At 47.2% G+C, this 20,437-nt stretch overlaps 1 protein-coding gene across 2 annotated transcripts in view; it reads right to left on the bottom strand.

The window, feature by feature from the left end:
- Nucleotides 1–20,437, bottom strand: part of ADAMTS17 (ADAM metallopeptidase with thrombospondin type 1 motif 17) — a 449,726-nt gene that overhangs the window by 50,406 nt on the left and 378,883 nt on the right. For both annotated transcript variants that reach the window (XM_040342328.1, XM_040342327.1), the window contains 2 exons: nt 10,133–10,292; nt 1,645–1,780 (listed from right to left, as the gene is read on the bottom strand). In XM_040342328.1, coding sequence (XP_040198262.1) covers nt 1,645–1,780; nt 10,133–10,292 — 296 coding nt within the window. The remainder of the gene's footprint in view (nt 1–1,644; nt 1,781–10,132; nt 10,293–20,437) is intronic.

Here is a 20,437-nt window from a genome sequence, read left to right as displayed (position 1 = left end):
TCTAAACCCCTGGCAACAAAAGTGAGTACACCCCTAAGTGAAAATGCCCAAATTGGGCCCAATTAGACATTTTTCCTCCCCGATGTCATGTGACTCATTAGTGTTACAAGGTCCCAGGTGTGAATGGGGAACAGGTGTGTTAAATTTGGTGTTATCGCTCTCACTCTCTCATACTGGTCACTGGAAGTTCAACATGGCACCTCATGGCAAAGAACTCTCTGAGGATCTGAAAAAAATAATTTTTGCTCTACATAAAGATGGCCTAGGCTATAAGAAGATTGCCAAGACCCTGAAACTGAGCTGCAGCACGGTGGCCAAGACCATACAGCTGTATAACAGGACGGGTTCCCCTCAGAACAGGCCTCGCCATGATCGACCAAAGAAGGTGAGTGCACGTGCTCAGCGTCATATCCAGAGGTTGTCTTTGGGAAATAGATGTATGAGTGCTGCCAGCATTGCTGCAGAGGTTGAAGGGGTGGGGGGGGGGGGTCAGCCTGTCAGTGCTCAGACCATACGCCGCACACTGCATCAAATTGGTCTGCATGGCTGTCATCCTAGAAGGAAGCCTCTTCTCAAGATGATGCACAGTTTACTGAAGACAAACAGACTAAGGACATGGATTACTGGAACCATGTCCTGTGGTCTGATGAGACCAAGATAAACGTATTTGGTGTCAGGCGTGTGTGGCGGCAACCAGGTGAGGAGGACAAAGACAAGTGTCTTGTCTACAGCAAAACATGGTGGTGGGAGTGTCATGGTCTGGGGCTGCATGAGTGCTGCCGGCACTGGGGAGCTACAGATCATTGAGGGGACCATGAATGCCAACATGTACTGTGACATACTGAAGCAGAGCATGATCCCCTCCCTTCAGAGACTGGACTGCAGGGCAGTATTCCAACATGATAACGACCCCAAACACATCTCCAGGATGACCACTGCTTTGCTAAAGAAGCTGAGGGTAAAGATGATGGACTGGCCAAGCATGTCTTCAGACCTAAACCCTATTGAGCATCTGTGGGGCTCCTCAAACGGAAGGTGGAGGGGCGCAAGGTCTCTAACATCCACCAGCTCACTGATGTCGTCATGGAGGGGAAGAAGACTCCAGTGGCAACCTGTGAAGCTCTGGTGACCTCCATGCCCAAGAGGGTTAAGGCAGTGCTGGAAAATAATGGTGGCCACACAAAATATTGACACTTTGGGCCCAATTTGGACATTTTCACTTAGGGATGTACTCACTTTTGTTGCCAGCGGTTTAGACATGAATGGCTGTGTGTTGAGTAATTTTGAGGGACAGCAAATTTACACTGTTATACAAGCTGTACACCCACTACACAACATTGTAGCAAAGTGTCATTTCTTGTCACATGAAAAGATAGAATAAAATGGTTACAAAAATGTGAGGGGTGTACTCACTTTTGTGAGATATTGTATGTGGAGATCTTAAAGGGGTTGTAAAGGAAATGTTATGTTTTGGGAAGATTTGTCTTTAGGAAAAGCCTGACCACAATATAGATGGTGACTATCCATTCTTCAATATGAACATGCTGACAAGCCAGCGCCCAGGTTCAGAATTGCAGTCCCTTTAAAGCTTGTAGAACAGAAGAACATAGTAGACAGGGTGTAGTTGTCTAAGACGTGACCCACCTGGACTGACACGGGTGTGTGTTGCACTTCCGCACCTGTGGGGCAGGCCGTGGCACATGAAGGCACAAGCTCTCGTTCACAATTAGCATAGTCTTGTTTACCAGCTTTGTACAGGACACAATAGTCTTCCGTTCACCTGATAAAAACAAAAAATGTCAAAGTTAGTAAATCCACATAAACATTTCCAAAAATAAAATAAAAAACCAGATTTAACCACTTGCTTACTGGGCACTTAAACCCCCTCCCTGCCCAGACCAATTTTCAGCTTTCAGCGCTGATGCACTTTGAATGACAATTGGGTGGTCCGACAACACTGTACCCAAATTACATTATTATCATTTTATTTATTTATTTATTTTTAAAGTGTATTTTGTGCGTGTACTCGAGAGAGGAGCCGGACTGCAGGAGTTGGGAGTAGGCAGGCCTCCCCCAGAGGCAATCTGCCACCTTTCTCCATGCCCCGGGTGGCAATGGCGGGTGTGTGAGGGGGTCCTCCCACACAGCCCCCCCTACCTGCTCCGCTTTGAAGCCCAACGGGGCAGAGGGACTCCCTATAAGGGAGTGAGGATCTAGCCCGCTCTACCAGCCCCGTTAGTCCTTCGCCTCTCTTTTTAGAGACCGCGTGGTCAAAGTGCGTGCATGTTAACCCAATTTCGAGTGCGTGTAAGTGAGGTGGTTTTTGTAGGAGGGGGGTGGACGTACTAAGCGCAGGCTTACCTCGCATAGCACACCCACCGGGAGCCGGGCTGAGACCACCAAACTCAATTCACATGCAGCCGGGACCGGGATCCGAACCCCTAGCTGCAGAGGTGAATGGCTTGTCAGCGCAGTGCCAATCGCGTTGAGCCACCACAGCTCCATTATCATTTTATTTTCACACAAATAGAGCTTTCTTTTGGTGGTATTTTTTTTTTCCTTCATTGATATGCGCTGATGAGGTGGCACTGGGGGGCACTGATAGGCTGCACTGGTGGGCACAGATAAGGCGGGCGGGCACAGATGGGTGGAAATGAAGGGCACTGATAGGTGTTTACGGATGGGCACTGGTAGGGGACACTGATGGGCACTGTTTGGTGACACGATGGGCAATGGTAGGTGACAATAATGGGCAGCACTGTTAATGAGGCAACGATAGGTGGCACTGTGGGTACTGGTAGGCGGCGCTGTTGTGAACTGGTAGGTGGCACTGACAGGTGGCACACGGGCACAGATTAGCTGGCGGCAGCTCTCCCTGGTCGGGACCAATGTCCCTCTGTCAGCCGCCGGTGATGGCTTTTTTTTCTCCTCAAGCCATCAGCGCAAGGAGAAAAAATAGACGATTACCGGCTCTGTTTACATCACATGATCAGCTGACAGCTGTTAACGTGGTAAGGGGGTAGGGATTGACCCCTTACTCCGATCTGTGATCGGCCGAGTCTCAGACTCGCTTGCTCGAGCATGGGAGGACATCTATTGACGGCCTCCCAGCAAAGTAGGTCTGCGCTGTAGCCGTCATTCTGCTATAGTGAGGATGCAAAGGGGTTAAAGTAGAACGTAGCACACTTTTTTCATTTTAAATAGAGTAAAGGAGGATTTTAACACCTCCTGCCCCATAGCCAAGACATGAAGTCAGAGGAAATCCTGTTCTGGTGACAACCAACATTTTGGAATTCTTTCACTCTCAGCTATAACAGACGTCTGGACAAATGGAGAGGCTGAATCTCCCTAATGGGGAGAGAGACAGCAATAAAAATTGGCACAGCCTATAATCCTGGCCGTGATTAGGTTGCATCTTATTTGGGTGGTAGTATTTTCAGTGTGTGAGCGTCTGGTGACTGGTCTACCCGGGGCGCATTTGCACTGGATAAGTGGCAAGAGTGGTGGACTCAGCAATGTCCCAGTTGGCTGCCACCTGGTGGGAATGTACGGGCGAATGCAGAAGCGGGTTGATACTGGCTCGTGCCGGAAGTGCATTGCCTGACGGAAGCTGAAGCTTCTAATCCACTCCCTGGTCTTCTCTCGTCTCGACTACTGAAACTCCCTCCTCATTGCCTTACCTTTAAATAGGCTATCGCCTCTTCAGCCCATCATGAACACTGCTGCCAGGCTCATCCACCTTACAAACTGCCCGCGGTTTGCTACCCCTCTTTGCCAATCCCTGTCACTCAACCAACAAATTAAATTCAAGATACTAACCATAACTCACAAAACCATCCAAAACTCGGCCCCAAGCGACATCACTCACCTGGTCTCTCAACACCAACCAAATTGTTCTCTTCATTCCTCCCAAGACCTCCTGCTCTCTAGCCTTGTCATCTCATCCCATACTCACCTCCATGACTTCTGCAGAGCCTCTCCCATCCTCTGGAATGCTCTACCCCAATCTTTGTCCACTTTCAGACGATCCCTGAAAACTCATCTCTTCAGAGAAGCCTATTTGGCCCCCACCTAACAACTGTACATTTATTTTCTCCATCAGCACTTCCCCCACAGTTATTACCTCTTGTATCTCTTGACCTTCCTGTGACAGACCTAGCTGCGACAAAGGCTTTTGGAGAGGACTGAATGCAAGCCTCTTGCCTTCCGATTATGGGCCAGGGCCTCAAAACAGGAAGGCAGATGGGTTATCCCGGCAGACAGACCTGGAACCTTAAGACTACTTTTCCAACATCCTCGAGTTGACCCGTTCGGGGTCCCACTGTGGCTGTTGGACTGTTTCTCAGGGGGGAGTATTGTCATGGACCTTGGAATGCTCAAGTGTTTGAATCTGTTACACAGTGGGGGGTCTTCTGCTCTGTCACTCCATGGTCTGGAGGAAAAGCATTGTTCTGTGTTTGGCTGTTTGTGTACTTTGATTGCCCCCTGGAGCTTCTGTCTCATTACACATAGCAGTCCTCCTATTCAAGCTATCGGACCAATCCCTGCTGACCCTGTTTCAAGTCCTCATTTGCATGGCTAAGAGGACCTAATTGAGAACTACAATGTACTTTACAATTGACCAATAGGAAAGCGGTTGTTGGGGGCGGGATGTTCAAACTGCTGTATAAAAGTGTGTTGTGTGCATCCAATAAAGAGTTTCCTGTTTGAACTTACATACAGCCTGCCTGGTGTTTGTTCTGATGGATTTCGAACGGCACATAGCTGTAGTTCGAATCCCGGAGCCTTGGATGACCGATCCATCAGACGTTGCGATCTGCAATCTGATTCAATAGCAGCAGAGGAGTGTCGGGAGAGTGGAATGGAGCGAGCAAGGGTCTCGTTACACTTCCCTCTTAGATTGTAAGCTCTAACGAGCGGAACCCTCTGATTCCTATGATTTTAAAGTGTATTATAGTTGGACTGTCTACCCTCAAGTTGTAAAGCGATGCATAAACTGTCGGTGCTATATAAATCCTGTATAATAATAATTTGCATGTATTGATTTTGAACATTTTTCTCAACTTAGACTATTCATCTTTGCCTCCAAGAAAGCAAGGTCCTCAAGAAGCAAGTAAAGTGAAACGCGTCAACCTCTTGGGCGATGATAGGCAAAGACAGTTCTGAATAGTATATATGGTTTTGTGCAACAAATAGGATTAATTTTTGTATTGTGTTTAAGCTGTGGTTTTAATATAATTTTGTAATAAATATTTTGTACTTTTTTTTTGTGTAAAGACCTCTTTGTACCAGTAAAGTCCACAAAAAAAAATGGGGTTGGAGCTGTATAATAATGGATGTGGTACACTATGAGCAGCCATAAAAAAAAAAGAAGGTTATATATTAGGGTCTCTGATCACTTTGTATTCTATTTGAAACTTTAAAAAAAAATGCCTTTAATTATACTTTAACCACTTGCCGACTGCTTCACGCACTTATACATTGGCAAAATGGCTTGGCTGGGCAAAGCAACGTACCCGTATGTCGCTTTGAATTTCCCGCATGCGGCGTGTGCCCACCGCGAGCTCCGTGACCACGGGACCCAATGCCCTCCGGTGTCCCGCGATCATGTCACGGAGCTGCAAAACAGGGGGATGCCTGTGTAAACAAGGCATTTCCCTGTTCTGCCTAGTGACAGGACACTGATCGTTCTGCTCCCTGTCATCGGGAGCAGTGGTCAGTGTCGTGTCACATATAGCCCATCCCCCACACAGTTAGAATCACTCCCTAAAAAACACGTAACCCCTTCCTCGCCCCCTAGTGGTTAACCCCTTCCCTGCCAGTGTCATTTACACAGTAATCAGTGCATTTTTATAGCACTGATCGCCGTATAAATAACAATGGTCCCAAAATAGCGTCAAAAGTGTCCGATGTGTCAGCCATATCATCGCAGTCACGATAAAATAAAAACGCAGATAAAACAATCCCCTATTTTGTAGACGCTATAACCAAACCAATCAATATGCTTAAAGTGGATTTTTTGATGTCACAATGTAGAGTATAGGATTTCCTATCATCTGTGCCCAGTCTTGCCACAAAGAGTTAATCCAGCTCTGAGCAATCCTCTTTTATTGTTCAGTGAAAATTAACAGACTTCCGGATAAAACCTAAATCTAAATAAAAAGTCCTTTCCTCTCTCCTTGCTTTGAGTGACAGGTTATTTACATATCTAGCTTGGACATGTTTAGCATATGTTATGTTAATCATAATATGAGGTGATCCACAGTTCATTGTATATTACCAGGATGTGTTATGTGGGGGAGGGGTGGATTTCTCACTTTTTATACTGTGGATCACCTCATATTATGATAAACATAACATAACATATGATAAACCTGTCCAAGCTAGATATGTAAATAACCTGTCACTCAAAGCAAGGAGAGAGAAAAGGACTTTTAATTTAGACAGGGTTTTATCCGGAAGTCTGTTAATTTTCACTAAACAATAAAAAAGAGGATTGCTCAGAGCTGGATTAACTCTGTGTGGCAAGACTGGGCACAGATGATAGGAAATCTTATACTCTACATTGTCACACCCATTTTGGGTTTACATCCACTTTAATGCAATTTTTTTTTACCAAACATATGTAGAAGAACACATATCGGCCTAAACTGAGAAAGAAATGTATTTATTTACCGTATTTATCGGCGTATACCGCGCACTTTTTTGCCCTGAAAATCAGGGCAAAATCGTGGGTGCACGGTATACGCCAATACCCGCTTTCCCACGCCGAGTTTTGAATACTGCGCCGACATATACCGAGCGCAGTACACTCGGGTATAGTCGGCCAGTCTCGGCTCCTTCCGCGCTCACGTCCTGGACGTACAGGACGTGAGCGCGAGCCTGCCCAATACACGAGTGTACTGTGCTCTGTATATGTCGGCGCAGTATTCAAACTTGGCGCGGGAAACAAGCGGGGAGGACACCGCAGAAGGACGCCGGACCCGACGAAGAGGACACCCGAAGCCCGCAGACGGACCCCGGACCCGACAAAGAGGACACCCGAAGCCCGCAGACGGACCCCGGACCCGACGAAGAGGACACCCGAAGCCGCAGAAGGACGCCGGACCTGACGAAGAGGACACCCGAAGCCGCAGACGGACGCCAGACCCGACGAGGCCGCCGATAGACGCCGCGCAAGACACCAAAACTGTAAGTAAAAAAATATTTTTTTTCCACAGGTTTCGGGGCCACTTTAGGGGTGCCCGGTATACGCGGGAACGCGTTATACCGCGATAAATACGGTATATTTATTATAGCAAAAAGTAATAGTTTTTTTTTCAAAATTGTGTCTTTTTTGTTTATAGCGCAAAAAATTAAAACCGCAAAGGTAATCAAATACCACCAAAAGAAAGCTCTATTTGTGGGGGAAAAAAGGACGTCGATTTTGTTTGGGTACAACGTCGCACGACCGCGCAATTGTCATTTAAAGCGACGCAGTGCCGAATCGCAAAAAGTGCTCCGGTCAGGAAGGGGGTAAATTCTTCTGGTGCTGAAGTGGTTAAACTGGCACGGTAAAAAAATAAATAAAAATTCATAAGCAAAAAATGTAATGTGCGTACAATTTAACAGAACTCAGTGTATTTTTCTTCGGCTTTATAGCGTACCCCCTACAAGCCGAACGTAACAAAGGAAGCCAAATAACATGACATTTCATGCAATGTGTTTGGCTGATGAGTGTAGATTCGCCTGTAATTGCTTCAGAAATAACTCACCGGGGGATTTTATGGCCGATCATAAAATCTGTATGAATGTGTTCATGAAGAACTTTCCAAGATAATTCGGCTTTTATAGGACGTGTTCTAATGAGCACATTGTACTGCGATTGTGAAAGCACAGTGTCTTCTTGTATCGATTGTACTTTGCATCTGTTACATCGTAAGCACTTTTATTCTGAAACACATGGGACGCGCATCTGGTGCACAGAGCAAGACGGTCCTCGTTACCCACACGTGTCTTGGAGGCTTAACAAACTCATCCACATATTGCATGACTTCAGCGCAGTACATCATCTTATTAGGCAGAAAAGCATCTCTTATTGTATGGTGGCAAAGGATATTCTGGGTTGCGAAGGGCAAGTCAATAAATGGCTGCATTGGGATGTACGGAATACCTGTGAATTCCATGCGGGCATAGACAGCCCTTTGTGCGGGTGTATGCATACGCCCCATGTGAATAAGGCTTAGCTATGTAACATAAATCTGACTGGTTTGTGAAGCTAGACCAATCAGAGGAACACTAAATGGTGCAAGACCAAACAGAGAAAGACTTTATGGTGCTAGTCTATTCAAATGATCACTGGTGCTAGTCCAATCAAAGGAACACTGGATGGAGCTCTAGACCAAAGGACCACTGGATGGGGCTCTAGACCAAAGGACCACTGGATGGGGCTAGACCAAAAAAACACTGGATGGGGCTCTAGACCAAAGGACCACTGGATGGGGCTAGACCAAAAAAACACTGGATGGGGCTAGACCAAAAAAACACTGGATGGGGCTAGACCAAAGGCACACTGGATGGGGCTAGACCAAAGGCACACTGGATGGGGCTAGACCAAAGGCACACTGGATGGGGCTAGACCAAAGGCACACTGGATGGGGCTAGACCAAAGGCACACTGGATGGGGCTAGACCAAAGGCACACTGGATGGGGCTAGACCAAAGGCACACTGGATGGGGCTAGACCAAAGGCACACTGGATGGGGCTAGACCAAAGGCACACTGGATGGGGCTAGACCAAAGGCACACTGGATGGGGCTAGACCAAAGGCACACTGGATGGGGCTAGACCAAAGGCACACTGGATGGGGCTAGACCAAAGGCACACTGGATGGGTGGCACACTGGATGGGGCTAGACCAAAGGCACACTGAATGGGGCTAGACCAAAGGCACACTGGATGGGGCTAGACCAAAGGCACACTGGATGGGGCTAGACCAAAGGCACACTGGATGGGGCTAGACCAAAGGCACACTGGATGGGACTAGACCAAAGGCACACTGGATGGGACTAGACCAAAGGCACACTGGATGGGACTAGAGCAAAGGCACACTGGATGGGTGGCACACTGGATGGGGCTAGACCAAAGGCACACTGGATGGGGCTAGACCAAAGGCACACTGGATGGGGCTAGACCAAAGGCACACTGGATGGGGCTAGACCAAAGGCACACTGGATGGGGCTAGACCAAAGGCACACTGGATGGGACTAGACCAAAGGCACACTGGATGGGACTAGACCAAAGGCACACTGGATGGTAATGGACCTTTTTTTGAGCCCCTGAAAATGGGGGGACTGTGTGAAAAAATGGTTGCAGTTCCTAAAATTTGTACTTGATATTTGTTCAACCCCTTGACTTAAAGTGGAAAGTCTACACTTCAAATTAATTTGGATTGTTTCGTTTAAATTTTATTCTGGTGGCTTACAGAGCCAAAAGTATGAAAATTGTCCCCGTGTCCAAATGTGAACAGTGCAGTAAACATTCACAGTGAACGTTCACAGCGTCTCCCCGCAGGGATGTAGTCCCAAGGGAGGGGGCGAGCACGCTGACTAACCCCCAGCCAGAAAAGCTCGGATGATGGGGGCAAGCTTACCAAGGAGGAACAGGAACTGAGAAATTCAGACAAAGAAAAAAAAATTTAGAAGGGAAATCGAAGGAAAAGGTAAGTGAGTGAACCAACAATGCACGAGCTTAAAGGAACAAATTTAGAAAATAAAAAACCTTTACAACCCCTTTAAGAGGAAGCTCCAAGCTCTATTTCAGGTGGGCTATGTTCAGGAAATGACCCATCTGCATGTCCATCCCAGTATAAAGTGGCAGCTAAAACCTTTATAACATGCAATGAACAAAAGTCAACTGATTTGAGGTTTGGCCCAATACAAGAACCCGTGTTGGGTTGGACTTTGTTGCTCTAGTGCATGGGTCTTCAAACTATGGCCCTCCAGTTGTTCAGGAACTACAATTCCCATCATGCCTAGTCATGTCTATGAATGTCCGAGTTTTACAATGCCTCATGGGATGTGTAGTTCCGCAACAGCTGGAGGGCCGTAGTTTGAGGATCCCTGCTCTAGTGGAATGGAACCAGGATGACCTTACCTCCTCCGCACTGTACGCTGCAGCCCTCCCAGCTGCTGTGTGTCCACATGTAGATGGGGTCTGGCTGCTTCTCCACCTCCGTCCTCTGCTCTCCAGTCTGGTTCACTGGAATGGTGTATTCATAATGAATTCCATAATTCTGGTCATGGAACAGGAGAACCTAAACAGAAAGAAAAAGTAGTAAAGAAGCATCTGCTGGCCGGCACAGTATAACTGCTTAAGGCGGTAATATTCCCAAAACGAAAAAAAATTGATTCTATTGAAGCTTACCAATCTCAAGTTGTGATGGCTGCATTTGTTTTCGGTGTCAGTGTGTTTTTTATTTTAATATATATTATTTTTTATTATTTATTGCCATTTTTCTTTCTTAGCCCTGTTGGGGGGCTTTGGTGAGATATCAGGGCTCATAACAGACCCGTGACATCTCACCTTTGAGACAGAGAAAGGGACTAAGGACACAGATTTCCCAGTCCCTTTCTCAGCTGCACTGGAAATGAATGGACAGGAGACAGAGGCTCCTCTCCATTCATAAACTGAAGCATCGTAAACACAGTTTACAATGCTCAGTCATATGAATGGACAGAGTCAGTAATCACTGACTCTGTTCATTCGGAAAAGGTAGGAGCCGGGTTTAGCGGCTCCTACCGCCGCTCTCCATCCTGACAGAGGCGGACACGGAGGGGGGACACAGATCACGGAGGGGGGAAGCAGCGGCACGGAGGGGGAGAGCATAACAGAGGACGGCAGCGGCACGGAGGGGGAGAACAGAGGACGGCAGCGGCACGGAGGGGGAGAACAGAGGACAGCAGGACAGAAAAGGTAGGAGCCGGGTTTAGCAAGTCCTACTGCCGCTCTCCATCCTGACAGAGGCGGACACGGAGGGGGGACACAGATCACGGAGGGCGGAAGCCTAACAGAGGACGGCAGCGGCACGGAGGGGGAGAACAGAGGACGGCAGCGGCACGGAGGGGGTGAACAGAGGACGGCAGCGGCACGGAGGGGGAGAACAGAGGACGGCAGCGGCACGGAGGGGGAGAACAGAGGACGGCAGCGGCACGGAGGGGGAGAACAGAGGACGGCAGCGGCACGGAGGGGGAGAACAGAGGACGGCAGCGGCACGGAGGGGGAGAACAGAGGACGGCAGCGGCACGGAGGGGGGGAACAGAGGACGACAGCGGCACGGAGGGGGAGAACAGAGGACGACAGCGGCACGGAGGGGGAGAACAGAGGACGACAGCGGCACGGAGGGGGAGAGAGGACGGCAGTGGCACGGAGGGGGAGAACAGAGGACAGCAACGGCAGGGAGGGAGAGAACACTCCGACAGCGGCACAGAGGGGGGGGGGGGACAGGAGCATGGAGGGAGAGTCAGGTATCGGTAAAGTATCGGAGCATTTTCCCGGAGTACAAGTACTCGGGGAAATGCTTGGTATCGGGACAACCCTAGTTACTAGCACCCTTGTTGTGGCGCTGCCGAAGCGCTTTGATCACGGAGGGGGGAAGCTACCTCATACTCAGGGCCGCCATCAGGAATTTTGGGACCCCTTACACAGCTTCAGGCATGGGCCTCCTGGAGCAGAGAACCGGAGGGGGAGGGGGGCTGCCGCCTGAAATTGAGAGAAGCGGGGGGGCTGCCGCAAATTGAGAAGGGGGGGGGCCCCCAGATGGCAGGCCATGCCTGAAGATGTGTAAGGGGCCCCAAAATTCCTGATGGCGGCCCTGAGTATTATGAGGTAGCTGCTTTGGGCCTCACAACAATGACAGGGCCCAGGGCAGCTTCCCCCTTTGCCCTGCCTTAAAGACGGTCCTGTATATGATGTTTCTGGTTGGACGAGAACACAACGTCACAAGGCTAAAATAAAAACTATTAGGCAACCATGATGCTAGAGGGAGAGTAGGATTAAGCTGTAAAGTGGCTTAGTAAAATAAAGAATTCTGTGTACTTCTGTGCAGTTTATTTGCTTTGCTCCTGAAGTCATGTTATTGGCCTTGGTGTTACAGTGGAGATCAGTCACTTCCAGTTTTAGGTACACCTGAGATGCAGTGAGCTCTGGTGTAATGTGATAAGGAGCACAGGAGTTTACACCCAAGCCTTAGCTGTGGTGGCTGTGGTGGCTGTGTTAGGTTTTCATTTTTTTAGGCTTTATTTACATCGGTGATCCAGCCGGTAACACGCCTCCTGTCTCAGGGGTGTCACTCTGGATGAAGGATCAATGGAGGCACTCTTGGACAGTGGAACTGTCAGTCTGTGGGGGGTGAGTGTTTAATGGATTAGCAGATTTAGATGGACTTGACTAATTAAAGCTGAACTCCAGAGAACGCTTTTTAACCTCCTGGGACCCGCGCTATAGTCAAATGATGGCTACAGCGCGGATTCCAAAATCCAACAGGACGTCAATTGACGTCCGCCCCTTTGGGCGTTCCCCGCGCGCGCTCCAGAGCGCGCAGCGGGGAAACTCTGTGTTGGCCGTGTCCCTTGGACACAGCCAATTACAGATCGCCGCGAACGGCCAATCAGAGTGGCCGTTTGCGATGCGATCTGTGCGGCTAATGAGAGATGATCTCATATGTAAACATATGAGATCATCTCTCATTGCCGTTTTACACAGAGACAGCGTCCTGTCAGGGAGAAAGGAGACCGATCTGTGTCTCTTGCACATAGGGACATAGATCGGTCACCCCCCCCCCCCCCCACCTACAGTTAGAACACAATGCAGGGAATACATTTAACCCCTTCCTCACCCCCTAGTGTTAACCCCTTCAATGCCAGTCACATTTATACTGTAATTAGTGCATATTTATAGCACTGATCGCAGTATAAATGTGAATGGCGCCAAAAATGTGTCAAAAGTGTCCGATGTGTCCGCCATAACGTCGCAGTCCCAATAAAAATCGCAGATCGCCGCCATTTCTAGTAAAAAAAAAAAAATAATAAAAAATAATAATTCTGTCCCATATTTTGAAGGCGCTATAACTTTTGCGCAAACCAGTCGCTTATTGCGATTTTTTTTTTACCAAAAATATGTAGAAGAATACGTATCGGCCTAAACTGAGAAAAAAAAATGTTTTTTTTTTTTAAATTGGGATATTTATTATAGCAACAAGTAAAAAATATTGTATTTTTTTAAAAATTGTCGCTCTTTTTTGTTTATAGCGCAAAAAATAAAAACCGCACAGGCGATCAAATACCACCAAAAGAAAGCTCTATTTGTGAGGAAAAAAGGACGTCAATTTTGTTTGGGAGCCACGTCGCACGACCGCGCAATTGTTAGTTAAAGCGACGCAGTGCCGGAAGCTGAAATTTCACCTGGGCAGGAGGGGGGTATATGTGCCCAGTAAGCAAGTGGTTAAGCAGTTACAGTAACAAAAAGCTTTACATAAATGTATATAAGCTGATGATTGTGAGCACCCCTGTCGGTGGTGAAAGGTTTGTCTCAATCCCCTGACTGCTACTTTTGCTGGACAAGCTGGTAAAGGAAGTAGAAATATAACAGCCTTAAGCCTCGTACACACGATCGGATTTTCATCGGACAAAGCGTAGGACTTTTGTGTGAAGGGCATTGGCCAGGAACTTGTCTTGCATACAAACAGCAAAGAATTGTCGGTACGTGATTATGCCTGTCCGCGCTATTCTGCCAACCTATATCTACATGGGCCGGTCCACAAGTGGTTAAAGTAACAGTGCCGTTTCGCAAAATATGGCCTGGTCATGAAGGGGGGGGGGGTAAACCTTCTAGAGGTCAAGTGGTTATGACTAATAAGATCCTATTAGAGTAATGTCAACATCCAATTCAAGGCCGTTTGAAACAATGTTTACATGGGCATATTTTAGTCTTTCATTAGACAAATGTACTAAATTTGGATCGCAGCAGGCGGCCTTCAAAGAACCTGACCGCGCCATAAACACATCTAACTGGCAGATGTTGGCATAATGCCACGTCCCCCTTTTGTATTTTATTTTTATCAGTTTGCTGCATATTACAATAAACGGAAAGCAGATGATGAAAATATAATTTACGAACAAGTCTGATCTCTCATATAAAAATCACTATAAAATCAGACAAGTCCAACCTCTTTCAGTATAAAATCAATCACGCAGATTAAAACATATCTGTATGATTTCTAGCAAGCGGTTTTCTGATTTGGGTTATTATTGGCTTATTTCAACATTTATTAAACCGAACAAGTATGACGACTGTTTTTCTGCTGCATTTGGCTGAACGACTCTTCTGTAGAAGGCAATTGAGAGCCGACAAATAACTGAGAGACGGCCAATCAGAAAACAGTAATAAAGAAAGGAGGAGTTTTGACAACTGTATCATAAACATTTTTGTAATGGAAAAAGAGATTGGCCCAGATTCACAGAGAGCAAGGCGCACATTACGCCGCCGTACGGCACGCCAACGTAGCGCGGAGAGGCAAGCATTGCATTCAGCAAGCCAGTGCTCCCAACGCTGTGCCAGCGTGGCGTGGGTTTCGAAGGCGCACGCCGGCGTATGTGGAAGTGGGCGTGACCCCATGCAAATAATGGGCCGAGCGCCAGACAGGTACGTATCACGAACTGCGCATTTTCCCGTGATGTGGACGCATGCACAGCACCCCCCTGCGCCTTCTCACAACCACGCCGGTGTAGTGTCACAGTTTGCTGCCTATCGTAGAATGCTGCGGAAGTCACGTGGCGGCCAACTACGCATGCGCGATGCGTTCCAATGGATTTACGACAGTACACACCAGCGAACCCCTTCATTCAGGGCGACGTGGATTTAGAGGAAAGAGGCCAGTCGCTTAGCTCGGACAGCTCGATCCGCCTCCTGGCTCTTTTTTTTTTTTAACATCCTCCAATCCACGGGGATGTTAAGGAAAGAGCCTGGATGCCGACCGAGGTTTCACTGGTGTGTACTGTCGTGAATCCATTGGAACGCATCGCATTTGCGTTTGGAACGCATCGCGCATGCGCAGTTGGCCGCCACGTGACTTCCGGAGCATTGAACGATAGGCAGCAAACTGTGACAATACACCGGCACAACTGCCTAAGCTACGCCGGATCACCGCGTACGCCGTGAACATAATGTACGCCCAGCCAGACACACGTCCAACGCACAATACGCCGGCTTGTGTTCCCTGGTGCAGACCTGTGCATGTCTGTTGCCGGGTTGCACCTCATTTATGGGGAATAACTTTACGCCGGACGTACAACTTACGCGCGATCTCGTGTAGCATGCGCCGGGCACACGCACGTTCGTGAATCGGCGTATTTCCCTCATTTGCATGCTTGAATGGCTAATCAATGGGAGCAGCACCATGCGCCCAGCCCATATGTGCGCCCACCCTACACATTGGCACTTACGTCGGCGTAACGTGTTATATGTCGGCGTAAGTGCTTTGTGAATCTGGGCCATTGAGGATACAGCGTCCTCAATCTTTCTTTCTGTTGCAGCCAGTGGCAGCCCATCCATATGGGGCGTAGGGGCTCCTCCCCCCTAATCCATGCACCCAGCCCCTAATTTACATGCAGGGTGCCGGACGCATGGATTGCAATGTTATTTTTATTTTTTTGAAGCATGTGATCAGAGCCTAAGGCTCCAATTGGCTTCAAAAAAGGGTTGGCTCGGGGCGTAGAGCACAGGGCCCCGAGCCCACCCAGTTGTGTGACAATATCAAATATTCGCCATTGTCTTCCTGATTCTCCTTCCAGCAAATCCCAGCTCAGGAAGCAGTTCCTGAGACCCGATTGGCTGACTTGATGGGACTTCTTTTTTCAACCTCACCTACTATGTAACATTGATTCAGCTTGGCACAAAGTACGTACGTATATCCCATACCTGAGGGATCGCTGTGGAAGCTGACAATCACTGTAGTAGTTGATTGCCATGACCATTGGGGTCCTGTGCTTCCGATTGGATGAGGCAGAGAGTAGAGACACAGTGATGTCATGATCTCTACCGCATCCAGATGAACACGACCATGGAGTTGATTTATTAAAAATGGAAAATGCAAAATCTGGTGCAGCTCTGCATAGAAACCTTCCAGATTAATTAAACAAGCTTGTTGTAATATGTTGGCCGATTTATATGGGATATTATATATATGTGTGTGTTGTATTATTAGATTATAAGTCCAAAATTGACCAGGCCAGATTTCAGTTGACATTTGGTAACTGTTAAGATAATTACATGTTACACATCAACAGAGGCTTGTCGATTGTCAATAGGCAAAGAGACAGGATGAGCCTATTTTGCACATCAAACCAATCAAACCATTACTCAGGCCACATGTAATCTAATTACATATTAGAGGGAGCTTATTAATATGCAAGGATGCAAAATTAGGAATAGGTGATGATTGAAGCCGTCTCCGGCTGGGCCATTACCTGTCACTCTGAAAGACAGGATGTAGATCAAAGACGGCCAATCAAATTGCTCAGCTATTCAGTGGATAGGGAATATAATCCTGGAGGTGAGTCTTGTCACGGGTCTAGGAAGAGATTTGAATTATATGCTCTGTTGGATTTTGTATCGTCTGTGGACTTTGTTCGTTATTGGAAGTTAAATAAAATGCATTCTCTGGAGAGCCTGGTGTGTTGCTGCGGAACAACAAATTTATAGTCATCATACTAACATCTAAATATCAATTATCTAATCGGACTCCACTATTGGACATTTATATCACTACAAAGCTGAAGTTGGAAGCCGGTTGGCCACCATGCACAGCTGCACCAGATTCTGCACTCTCTAGTTTTAGTAAATCGACACCCCCACCAGTTTTCATTGAATTGTTTTTTAACCTTCTGTGAATGGCGGAATTGGCAAGCGCACAGGACCTGCAAGATAGCAGTGACCCCTGTAGTGACTTTAACAGCTGTCCCTCAGGTATGACATATACAAACTTACATGCAATTCATTTTATAACGTTGTAAAGCGCTGCACAAACTGTTGGTGCTATATAAATCATGCATATATAGCGCTTAAAGCGGAGTTCCGGCCACAATTTCACTTTTTAAATATAAATATCCCTGTAATACACAAGCTTAATGTATTCTAGTAAAGTTAGTCTGTAAACTAAGGTCCGTTTTGTTAGGTTGTTACAGCATTTAGACACTTTATAAAATAGAAATTGACTGGGGCCATCTTAAGTGTGGGCATCATGAAGCCAGACTGTATGACTTCCTGGATTTCAGCCTTGCACATGCTCAGTGCTGCACAAGCAGTGTCAGATCAGGTTTCAGCACCTGTGCTGTCCAAGTCACATGATTCTTTGAGACTGGGGAGTGCACAGACTCCTGGAAAGTTACACCCACTACATTCCCAGGAGTCTGTGCGGTGTAGGTTAGGAAGCATTAAGCACCTAGGTGCAGGAAGTGGGAAGATTAACTATTCTGCCTAGCAACAACAATTTGAAGGCATCTAAAAAAAAAAATGACATTTTTTTAAAACTACTGATGTAATGTTATATTTATGGGTGGAACTCCACTTTAAGTGCTACTAGTAACTAACTTCCACCATATCACCGCGCTGCCAGACCTCCATCTATCACCTCAGAGACGATGAACAGTCATTTGCGTTGTTTTGTTTATTGGGGGGATATAACTTGGTTGGGGAAAGGGGGATATGGGATGCCCATAGAACATGTTGCTTTGCCATCATAGTAACCACTAGAGGCCCGTGCTATAGTCAAATGACGGGCACAGCGCAGGCCTGAAAATCCGGGAGGACGTCAATAGACGTGCGCGCCCCGTGCTCTGATCACCGAGTCACAGAGACTCGGTGGAGCACAGATGATGTGACCATGTGATCAGCTGTCAGCCAATGACAGTTGATCACATGATGTAAACAAAGGATCGGTAATCGTTTTTATTTCTCCTCCCGCTTTTTTTCAGCGTGAGGAGTAAAAAAAGCAGGTTGCAGGCTTGTTTACTAGGGACATCGGTCCCGAAGAGGAAGGAGGCACATCTGCCGCCTCTGTGCCAAAAATACTGCCTGCCAGTGCCACCTATTAATGCCCACAGTGCCACCTATCAGTGTCCATCACTGCCAGCTATCAGTGCCACCTATTAGTGCCACTTCTCAGTGCCCACTGGTGCCACCCATCAGTGCCCACCAGTGCCACCCATCAGTGCCCACCTGTGATGCCAATCAGTGCCACCTAGTAATGCTGCCTATGAGTGTAACAGTGCCCACCAGTGCAGTCATATCAGTACAGCCCCATCAGTACAGCCCCATCAGTACAGCCCCATCAGTACAGCCCCATCAGTACAGCCCCATCAGTACAGCCCCATCAGTACAGCCTCATCAGCATACATCAATGAAGGAGAAAAACATATATAACAAAATATAATTTTTTTTAATCTGTCTTTATTTTTTTTAAAGAAAAAATAAAAACCGCAGAGGTGATCAAATACCACCAAAAGAAAGCTCTATTTGTGGGAAAAAAATGATATAAATTTAATTTGGGTACAATGTTGCGTGACATTCAAAGTGCGACAGCACTGAAATCTGAAAATTGGTCTGGGCAGGAGGGGGGTTTAAGTGCCCAGTAAGCAAGGGGTTAAAGAACTTGTATTGAGCCTTGAAGCACTGATGCAGAGATAATATCTACACTCACTTCCCCTGCATCACCATACAGATTATTTCTCCTCCTCTGCGTATCTCCCGCAGAACGTTACTCCCAGGACTTCTCTCCTCCTGCACAAACTTTACTGTAGATCCTTATATCTTTCCTGTAACATCCTCCTCTGTGAGCAAAAGAGGCCGCTCTGAGCAGTCTCAATGGCTGGCTCTGAAATGTGCAGTTACTAGGCCAGAGGTCTGCAGTACCTCTCCCCGGCGGGCTAGTAATTTAGCAGCACATGTAACTTGGCGGACTACTGTTCCCAGCAAGTCCGGTCCGCAAATCCTGCGCCCTCAGGCCGTATGGATTTGGTACATTTCACACAGTCTCTCCTCTGGCCTCGCACCCAGCTCCCCTGGCATGCCTTATCCAAATGTCCCACTCACCGACCTTCTCCTGCCCCGAGTCCATGATGAAGAACTTTATCTGGACAAGTGTTACGACAGCTTCTTCAGCCCCTCTGTTCCAGGACACTCCATCCATGACCATTCAAGGATGTAGTTCCCTCCCAGCTCTCTCGCGCTCCTCTGCGATCGCCCCCCCCCCCCCCAGATAGGGACGGCCCCCTGCTGCGACCTAATTCGCCATTCTCTACGTCTCCCGGCCAACAACTTCTCCCCAGTGGGCTGGGGCCTGAGCTTATATGGGAGGCCTGCCCCCTGCCAATACCAAGTGGGGATTGGTCAGGGCTCCTCACATGAGCTCCCTGTCGCTCCAGTCCTGTGCCCCTCTTCCAGATCATTCTCCCTGGAAGCAGGGGAGGCGTCCCAGAACTATAGCACAGGTGGTCACACCCACTGCTACACTAACCACTCCCTGCCCCCAGATCAAAACAAACAGGCCTAGCCTGAAGCATAGGCCTGCCTAAATTTACCTGCACTGACAGTTTCCCTAGCAAAAAATCCAACTCTAGCACCTACCTACACAGTAGAGGGTGCTACATATAAAATTAATAATAATTATTAAGATAATACCTGGAGTTCAGTTTTAAGCATCTTAAGGCTTCATTTTCCCATTTTGTTTGCATTGAATTAATATTTTCTGCCATTTAACCCAAAGCAAAAAACAACAAAATCTCCCCAGTCTCTGAGCCGTAAATAACTTCTTTGGCTGAAGGATCAAATATTAAACGCATGATAAGTCATTTAGAATGAATGATAAACACCCAAACATTGCATGACTTGGCACCACTATCTTTTAAATATCCAGGTTCAGGAGGAAATTGGGTACATTTAAAGGTCAAGTGGAAAGCATCTTGTTACAAATCTAGCAAAACTCAAGCCAAGAACATAGTTCAAAAAAGGCAAACATTAACGCATGAGAAGACATATAGAATGAATGATCAACACCCAAATACTGCTTGGCACCACTGAATTTATATACCTACGTTCAAGACCGGATTTGAGAAATTATAGGTCAAGTGGAAAATATCTGGCCACAAACCTGGCAAGGTACAAGCCAAGTACAGTGGGGATCGAAAGTTTGGGCACCCCAGGTAAAAATTTGTATTAATGTGCATAACGAAGCCAAGGAAAGATGGAAAAATCTCCAAAAGGCATCAAATTACAGATTAGACATTCTTATAATATGTCAAAAAAAGTTAGATTTTATTTCCATCATTTACACTTTCAAAATTACAGAAAACAAACAAATGGCGTCTGCAAAAGTTTGGGCACCCTGCAGAATTTATAGCATGCACT

Source organism: Rana temporaria, chromosome 3 (assembly GCF_905171775.1).
Source record: "Rana temporaria chromosome 3, aRanTem1.1, whole genome shotgun sequence".
Lineage (NCBI taxonomy): Eukaryota > Metazoa > Chordata > Amphibia > Anura > Ranidae > Rana > Rana temporaria.
The sequence above is the reverse complement of the archived record's forward strand: the minus strand, read 5'-3'. Positions and strand labels throughout refer to the sequence as shown.